Genomic DNA, 8,719 nt, shown 5'->3' on the forward strand with positions numbered 1-8,719 from the left:
GATAATGTGAGAAATCCATTTTCTTTTCTGAAAATGGTACATAAAGATAGAGAAATAAGAATAGGCATTTGAGAACTTACGTTGGATGAGAAGTTTCCATTTTAAAGAAAAGTCATCATCCGAAACAGCCGAGCGGGTCCGTTTTGGCCAATTGAGACCATCATAGCTAGTTGCCAATCGATGCGCACAGTGAAGGGTCATGTGTCTGGCGGTCGAGCTCGTCTGCGCATATCGCCCTTCATATCCGTCTTTTGGGACAAAGAGAGAAACACGCACTTTACACATTAGCATAATCTCGATCGGTAAGGTATGCATTTTCGGCCAAGTCTTAAAAAATCGGTTTTAATCATACTTGTAAAATTCCGGGCCGGCCCGCCAAAGCCCGGGCCCAGGCCCGGCCCGTTACAAGTATGGTTTTAATGAAAATAAATACTCGTCAAGAGATGCTGAGCATGTTAGATGCTAGAACAAAATAATGGGAGGTATTTTGGTAAGAAAAATTGAAAGAAACACATAACGGGAGACGTAGAATGACTTTGAGGAAGGAAAAAACATCATCTAATTCGAACTTGGCGGCGGGGTACGCAAGAAGTGTTCCAGGTGTTTGCGGACGAAATGAGAGCTTTTTTGGCTCGTATTTGAATTTAATTGGCAAGAAACGTATAAGCGAAAAAAGGTATCAGCGAAGGACTTTTTTTGCCTATGAGAGAATTGTTTCCTTTGAGATTTTTTTCAATGTTTTCTGAAATATTGAATGTTTGTGAGCGTTATTTATCTTTATTGCAAAAGTGAAAAAATTAATAAAATAAAAATGAGAAGAACATGATGAAAAAAATAAGGATACATCGGGATACAAAAGGCATCGGAAGCTTAGAAGCACTTGCGATGGACAATAGATGGTCCAGCATCATCATATTCTTCCTTACAGATCCACATCTCTTGGAAGCTGTCGAGTGAAGCGAGAATAGATCCGCCCATCCAAACGGAATACTTGCGCTCCGGTGGGGCGATGATCTTGATCTTTATGGCTCTGAAAAAAAATCCGTTCAGTAATGTTCAAGAGGCAACTAATGAGAACTTACGATGGGCCAAGAGCGGCGATTTCCTTCTGCATGCGATCAGCAATCCCTGGGTACATCGTGGTTCCTCCGGAGAGAACGGTGTTGGCGAATAAGTCCTTGCGGATATCGATGTCGCACTTCATGATCGAATTGTAAGATCCTCCAATCCAAACTGAATACTTGCGCTCCGGTGGGGCGATGATCTTGACCTTCATGGCTCTGAAAACAAAATCTGTTTAGTAATGTTCAAGCGGTAGCTAATTAAAACAACAAATAATTCGGAGGTACAAAAGTTTTGGGCTCATTGTGGAACAAAGAAATTTAGGGGTTCAAAATCCTCAATGCGAGGATACAAAATACCTGAAACATGCTTAGTTTGTACCCTTGAATTGGCGATTTTGTACCACTAAATTATATTGTACTCCCCTGTACCCCCGAATTGTTGTACCCTCCAAACTATGTGCCACTGAAAATTTACGATGGGGCAAGAGCGGCGATTTCCTTCTGCATGCGATCAGCAATCCCTGGGTACATGGTGGTTCCCCCGGAGAGAACGGTGTTGGCGAATAAGTCCTTGCGGATATCGATGTCGCACTTCATGATCGAATTGTAAGCAGTCTGGTGGATTCCGGCGGACTCCATACCCAAGAAGGATGGCTGTAAAAAAACCTATTGTCTGATGTTTAGAATATTGAATAAGCTTACCTGGAAGAGAGCCTCTGGGCAGCGGAAGCGCTCATTTCCGACGTGTATGACTTGACCGTCAGGAAGCTCATAAGACGTTTCGAGAGAGGAGGAGGACGCAGGATCTTACAATTCGATCATGAAGTGCGACATCGATATCCGCAAGGACTTATTCGCCAACACCGTTCTCTCCGGAGGAACCACGATGTACCCAGGGATTGCTGATCGCATGCAGAAGGAAATCGCCGCTCTTGCCCCATCGTAAGTTTTCAGTAGTTGTCGCTTGATGTTTTTTTTAATTACTAAACGGATTTGTTTGCAGAGCCATAAAGATCAAGATCATCGCCCCACCGGAGCGCAAGTATTCCGTCTGGATGGGAGGATCTATCCTCGCCTCGCTCTCCAGCTTCCAAGAGATGTGGATCTGTAAGGAAGAATATGATGATGCTGGACCATCTATTGTCCATCGCAAGTGCTTCTAAGCTTCCGATGCCTTTTGTATCCCGATGTATCCTTATTTTTTTCATCATGTTCTTCTCATTTTTATTTTATTAATTTTTTCACTTTTGCAATAAAGATAAATAACGCTCACAAACATTCAATATTTCAGAAAACATTGAAAAAAATCTCAAAGGAAACAATTCTCTCATAGGCAAAAAAAGTCCTTCGCTGATACCTTTTTTCGCTTATACGTTTCTTGCCAATTAAATTCAAATACGAGCCAAAAAAGCTCTCATTTCGTCCGCAAACACCTGGAACACTTCTTGCGTACCCCGCCGCCAAGTTCGAATTAGATGATGTTTTTTCCTTCCTCAAAGTCATTCTACGTCTCCCGTTATGTGTTTCTTTCATTTTTTCTTACCAAAATACCTCCCATTATTTTGTTCTAGCATCTAACATGCTCAGCATCTCTTGACGAGTATTTATTTTCATTAAAACCATACTTGTAACGGGCCGGGCCTGGGCCCGGGCTTTGGCGGGCCGGCCCGGAATTTTACAAGTATGATTAAAACCGATTTTTTAAGACTTGGCCGAAAATGCATACCTTACCGATCGAGATTATGCTAATGTGTAAAGTGCGTGTTTCTCTCTTTGTCCCAAAAGACGGATATGAAGGGCGATATGCGCAGACGAGCTCGACCGCCAGACACATGACCCTTCACTGTGCGCATCGATTGGCAACTAGCTATGATGGTCTCAATTGGCCAAAACGGACCCGCTCGGCTGTTTCGGATGATGACTTTTCTTTAAAATGGAAACTTCTCATCCAACGTAAGTTCTCAAATGCCTATTCTTATTTCTCTATCTTTATGTACCATTTTCAAAAAAGAAAATGGATTTCTCACATTATCAGAGACAAAAACTGAAGAAAATATGCCGGAAGTGATGCGGATCGTGTATTAGAACCGACAAGTTCATGTGGCTTCTTTGTTGAACAGAATTAAAAGACAGATAGCGCCTTTTTTGGCTCGTAATTGAATTTAATTGCCAAGAAACGTATAAGCAAAAAAAGGTATCAGCGAAAAAAAGGTATCAGCGGAAGACTTTTTTTGCCTATGAGAGAATAATTTTAATATTTAATATTTTCTGAAATATTGAATGTTTGTGAGCGTTATTTATCTTTATTGCAAAGTGAGAAAACTAATAAAATAAAAATGAGAAAAATGCATAAAATTTTTTGAAGGGCCGGGGGGGGGGGGGGGTTTAAATGAATAGAGGAGGAAAACTACTCGGAGTAGAAAAAAAAGGATACATCGGGATACAAAGTGCATCGGAAGCTTAGAAGCACTTGCCATGGACAATAGAAGGTCCGGAATCATCGTATTCTTCCTTGGAGATCCACATCTCTTGGAAGCTGGAGAGCGAGGCAAGGATAGATCCACCCATCCAGACGGAATATTTGCACTCCGGTGGGGCGATGATCTTGATCTTCATGGCTCTAAAAAACAAATCCGTTTAGTAATGAAAAAAAATCAAGAGGCAGCTACTGAGAACTTACGATGGGGCAAGAGCGGCGATTTCCTTCTGCATGCGATCAGCAATTCCTGGGTACATGGTGGTTCCCCCGGAGAGAACGGTGTTGGCGAATAAGTCCTTGCGGATATCGATGTCGCACTTCATGATCGAATTGTAAGAAGTCTGGTGGATTCCGGTGGACTCCATACCCAAGAAGGATGGCTGTAAAAATATCGATTGTCTGATGCTTGGGATATTGAAAAAGCTTACCTGGAAGAGAGCCTCTGGGCAGCGGAAGCGCTCATTTCCGACGGTGATGACTTGTCCGTCAGGAAGCTCGTAGGACTTCTCAAGAGAGGAGGAAGAAGCAGCGGTGATCATCTCCTGCTCGAAGTCGAGGGCGACGTAGCAAAGCTTTTCCTTGATGTCACGGACGATCTCACGCTCGGCGGTGGTGGTGAAAGAGTAACCACGTTCGGTGAGGATCTTCATGAGGTAATCAGTGAGATCCCGTCCGGCCAAATCGAGACGGTGGATGGCGTGTGGGAGAGCGTATCCCTCGTAGATTGGGACAGTGTGGGTGATACCATCTCCAGAATCGAGAACGATACCGGTGGTACGTCCGGAAGAGTAGAGTGACAGGACAGCTTGAATTGCGACGTACATGGCTGGGGTGTTGAACGTTTGGAACATGATTTCGGTCATCTTTTCACGATTAGCCTTTGGGTTGAGTGGTGCTTCGGTGAGGAGGACTGGATGCTCTTCTGGGGCAACACGAAGCTCGTTGTAGAAGGTGTGATGCCAGATCTTCTCCATATCATTCCAGTTGGTGACGATTCCGTGCTCGATTGGGTACTTGAGAGTTAGGATACCTGAAAAAGAATTAAGGAAAATAAAGTCTTCGTTTAAAAATAGTTACCTCTCTTGGATTGGGCCTCGTCTCCGACGTACGAGTCCTTCTGTCCCATACCGACCATGACTCCTTGATGACGTGGTCTTCCAACGATGGATGGGAACACGGCGCTTGGAGCATCGTCTCCGGCAAATCCGGCTTTGCACATTCCGGATCCATTGTCTACAACAAGAGCGACAACGTTGTCGTCGCACATGATTTATTAGATACGGGGGAACGGTGCCTGCAAGTAAGAGTGGCTTCATACAAATTTTACGAACTGTAGAGATGGGGGTGGTGAGAATAGGAAAAAATTGAGAGCATGAGAAAAACGGGCGATAAAGAGCGACGACAGGGGCGAATGACTAACTGGCAAGCCAACTTTGGGAAGTTAGGACAAAAATGATAACAGTTCACTAAGATCATAATCTACAATTCTAGTTTAGAATTTCCGTATGGTTCAAAATAGTTACACCTTGTTTTTAGAGTGGCGCTACACTAATGTTACATACGGTAGGAAGTGGATGGTAAAAATGAGAAAAAGAAAAATATTGAGCCTGGCGGCCGCGAGCGACGATACAGAACTGAATGACAAACTGGCTATCGGCTTTCTACAATCACATGCCTCCCTGTTATGGACGCCCCGCCCAACGATAGAGATTGCAAGGGTGAGAGACGCAGGAAATCTATCGAAATTTATTGAGTCATCGGAAATGGTCTTGAAGAGTTTTTTGTTGTTTACGAAATAGCTGATCAAAAACCAAATCGTTCTGAATAAAGCTTCAAACTACAGTATACCTAGAGGAAAAATGCAAACTATTGGGATATACCTAAATGCGCAAGTGTACCGAAAAGGGATTACAGTTACAGTTACCAACCATGATGTCTGACTACCAAAACTACCAATTTGGATACGAAAATTCTGTTATGATATACTGGGTTTCTGTTCGGTCGTTTGGTCAGTTTCATGAAACATGTCACCTAAATTATTTTCCAGAGCCATTTCAGATGCTGAGTAAGATTCTCTTTTAGATTTTCAAAATGTTATAGTTCAAAAAGTTACGACTAGTTTCTGGGGTGGCTTTATACTAATACTACGCACTGTAGAAATGGGGGTGGTGGGAATGAAAAAAAATCTAAGAGCAAAGAGAAAAAACAGGCGTGGACGAGAGAACATACAGGACCGAATGACTAACTACCTATCTGCTATTGACAATCCCATGCCTGAATGGTGTTCGAAACTATAGTATACGTCCAAGAAAAATGCGAACTTTTTGGATTTATCCTGATGCGAGGGTGCATCAAACTTATGTTACGTACGGTAGGAAGGGGATGAGCAGAAATTATTAGCATAGAAAAACTGACGACAACAAGCGACGATACAGGGCTAAATGACTAATAGGCTTTCAGCTATCTACAATCACATGTCTCACTGTTATGCACGCCCGTCCAACGATAGAGAGCGCAAGGATGAGAGACGCGGGAAATCCATCGAAATTTATTGAGTCATCGGAAATGGTCATCTGGATGTTTCATAAAGGCGCAAAAATGTTCATGGGCGTAGAAAATATTTGCTGGAATGATTTCAAGACAGTAGAAATCACTTAATAGGAGCCACCAAGCCACCAGCTGACAATTCATACCGCTCAACAAAACCTGACCTGAAATTCCATCAAAGCATAGACGACGGAACGAGACAAGCTAATTTTGGGAAGTTATAACAAAAATGGTAACAGTCCGCTAAGATCATGATCTAGAATTCTAGTTTTGGATTTCAGAAATGTTGTAGTTCAAAAAAGTTACGACTAGTTTTTGGAGTGGCTTTACATTAATATTACATACGGTAGGAAGTGGATGGTGAAATAGAGAAAAAGAAAACTTTTCAGCGGAGAAAAACAGGCGATGAGTAACGAAAATACATGACCGAATGACCAACTGTCTATCAGCTATCTACAATCACATGCTTCATTGTTATGCAAGCTCCGCCCAACGATGGAGTGCGAAAGGGTGAGAGACGCGAGAGAAATCCATCAAAATATATTGAGTCATCAGAAACGGACTCGAAGAGGTTTTTTGTTGTTTACGAAATTCTTGATCAAAAATCAGATTGTTCTGAATCAAACTACAAATTACAGTATGCCTAGAGCAAAAAAATGCAAACGTTCGGGATATATCCTGATGCTTGGGCGTATCAAAAAGGGATCTCACTTACTTTTATAAACCGTGTATCGTTTGCCAGAAGCCATTTCAGATGCTGATTTTGAATCTGCATTTAGATTTTTTGGAAAATTTCAAGTTCAAAAAAGTTACGACAAGTTTTAGAGATTGTTTTTGTTCAAATCGTTTGAATAGGGTTTCAAACTACAGAATAGCCACGAAAAAAACTGCAAAATTTTAGAATATATCCCATGCCTGGGTGAACTGAAAAGGGATCTCAGTTTTAGTTATCAATCATGATGTCTTTTTGACTAACAAAATTGGTACTCTCAAGGGCTCTGTTATGATAAACAGTTTTATACATCTGCTTACTAAAATCATGTTCTGAGCGTCATTTCAGATACTAAATAGGATTCTATTTTCAAATTTCTGAGAAATTCTAGTTACTACGGAATGTGCAAAGCCGGATTTGCCGGAGACGATGCTCCAAGCGCCGTGTTCCCATCCATCGTTGGAAGACCACGTCATCAAGGAGTCATGGTCGGTATGGGACAGAAGGACTCGTACGTCGGAGACGAGGCCCAATCCAAGAGAGGTAACTATTTTTAAACGAAGACTTTATTTTCATTAATTCTTTTTCAGGTATCCTAACTCTCAAGTACCCAATCGAGCCGGAATCGTCACCAACTGGAATGGAGAATATGGAGAAGATCTGGCATCACACCTTCTACAACGAACTTCGTGTTGCCCCAGAAGAGCATCCAGTCCTCCTCACCGAAGCACCACTTAACCCAAAGGCTAATCGTGAAAAGATGACCAAAATCATGTTCCAAACGTTCAACACCCCAGACATGTACGTCGCAATTCAAGCTGTCCTGTCACTCTACTCTTCCGGACGTACCACCGGTATCGTTCTCGATTCTGGAGATGGTATCACCCACACTGTCCCAATCTACGAGGGATACGCTCTCCCACACGCCATCCACCGTCTCGATTTGGCCGGACGGGATCTCACTGATTACCTCATGAAGATCCTCACCGAACGTGGTTACTCTTTCACCACATCCGCCGAACGTGAGATCGTCCGTGACATCAAGGAAAAGCTTTGCTACATCGCCCTCGACTTCGAGCAAGAGATGGCCACAGCTTCTTCTTCCTCCTCTCTTGAGAAGTCCTACGAGCTTCCTGACGGACAAGTCATCAGTGTCGGAAACGAACGTTTCCGTTGCCCAGAGGCTCTCTTCCAGGTAAGCTTATTCAATATCCCAAGCATCAGAATATCGATATTTTTACAGCCATCCTTCTTGGGTATGGAGTCCGCCGGAATCCACCAGACTTCTTACAATTCGATCATGAAGTGCGACATCGATATCCGCAAGGACTTATTCGCCAACACCGTTCTCTCCGGAGGAACCACGATGTACCCAGGAATTGCTGATCGCATGCAGAAGGAAATCGCCGCTCTTGCCCCATCGTAAGTTCTCAGTAGCTGCCTCTTGATTTTTTTTCATTACTAAACGGATTTTTTTCAGAGCCATGAAGATCAAGATCATCGCCCCACCGGAGCGCAAGTATTCCGTTTGGATGGGTGGATCTATCCTTGCCTCGCTCTCCAGCTTCCAAGAGATGTGGATGCTCTTCTGGGGCAACACGAAGTTCGTTGTAGAAGGTGTGATGCCAGATCTTCTCCATATTCTCCATTCCAGTTGGTGACGATTCCGTGCTCGATTGGGTACTTGAGAGTTAGGATACCTGAAAAAGAATTAATGAAAATAAAGTCTTCGTTTAAAAATAGTTACCTCTCTTGGATTGGGCCTCGTCTCCGACGTACGAGTCCTTCTGTCCCATACCGACCATGACTCCTTGATGACGTGGTCTTCCAACGATGGATGGGAACACGGCGCTTGGAGCATCGTCTCCGGCAAATCCGGCTTTGCACATTCCGGATCCATTGTCTACAACAAGAGCG

The 8,719-nt window shown here is 43.2% G+C and overlaps 5 protein-coding genes across 5 annotated transcripts; 2 read left to right on the top strand and 3 right to left on the bottom strand.

The window, feature by feature from the left end:
- Nucleotides 1–870: 870 nt before the first annotated feature.
- Nucleotides 871–1,703, bottom strand: CBG24442 (the record flags this gene model as incomplete). The annotated part of the gene is made up of 3 exons (XM_002648239.1): nucleotides 871–1,030; nucleotides 1,083–1,280; nucleotides 1,540–1,703. The coding sequence occupies 3 exons, from the start codon at nucleotides 1,701–1,703 to the stop codon at nucleotides 871–873; spliced, it is 522 nt and encodes a 173-aa protein (XP_002648285.1).
- A 181-nt stretch (nucleotides 1,704–1,884) lies between these two features.
- On the top strand, nucleotides 1,885–2,227 carry CBG24443 (the record flags this gene model as incomplete). Its single annotated transcript, XM_002648240.1, has 2 exons — nucleotides 1,885–2,006; nucleotides 2,068–2,227. The coding sequence occupies 2 exons, from the start codon at nucleotides 1,885–1,887 to the stop codon at nucleotides 2,225–2,227; spliced, it is 282 nt and encodes a 93-aa protein (XP_002648286.1).
- Nucleotides 2,228–3,524: 1,297 nt separating this feature from the next.
- CBG24444 lies at nucleotides 3,525–4,810 on the bottom strand (the record flags this gene model as incomplete). The annotated part of the gene is made up of 4 exons (XM_002648241.1): nucleotides 3,525–3,684; nucleotides 3,745–3,923; nucleotides 3,972–4,573; nucleotides 4,621–4,810. 4 exons carry the CDS (start codon nucleotides 4,808–4,810, stop codon nucleotides 3,525–3,527), a joined length of 1,131 nt encoding a protein of 376 aa, XP_002648287.1.
- A 2,393-nt stretch (nucleotides 4,811–7,203) lies between these two features.
- Nucleotides 7,204–8,463, top strand: CBG24445 (the record flags this gene model as incomplete). Its single annotated transcript, XM_002648242.2, has 4 exons — nucleotides 7,204–7,345; nucleotides 7,393–7,997; nucleotides 8,046–8,224; nucleotides 8,283–8,463. The coding sequence occupies 4 exons, from the start codon at nucleotides 7,204–7,206 to the stop codon at nucleotides 8,461–8,463; spliced, it is 1,107 nt and encodes a 368-aa protein (XP_002648288.2).
- Nucleotides 8,464–8,535: 72 nt separating this feature from the next.
- Nucleotides 8,536–8,691, bottom strand: CBG24447 (the record flags this gene model as incomplete). Its single annotated transcript, XM_045240986.1, has 1 exon — nucleotides 8,536–8,691. One exon carries the CDS (start codon nucleotides 8,689–8,691, stop codon nucleotides 8,536–8,538), a length of 156 nt encoding a protein of 51 aa, XP_045100903.1.
- Between the last annotated feature and the right edge of the window lie 28 nt (nucleotides 8,692–8,719).

Source organism: Caenorhabditis briggsae (genome assembly GCF_000004555.2).
Source record: "Caenorhabditis briggsae AF16 supercontig from assembly CB4, cb25.NA_158, whole genome shotgun sequence".
NCBI classification, from domain to species: domain Eukaryota; kingdom Metazoa; phylum Nematoda; class Chromadorea; order Rhabditida; family Rhabditidae; genus Caenorhabditis; species Caenorhabditis briggsae.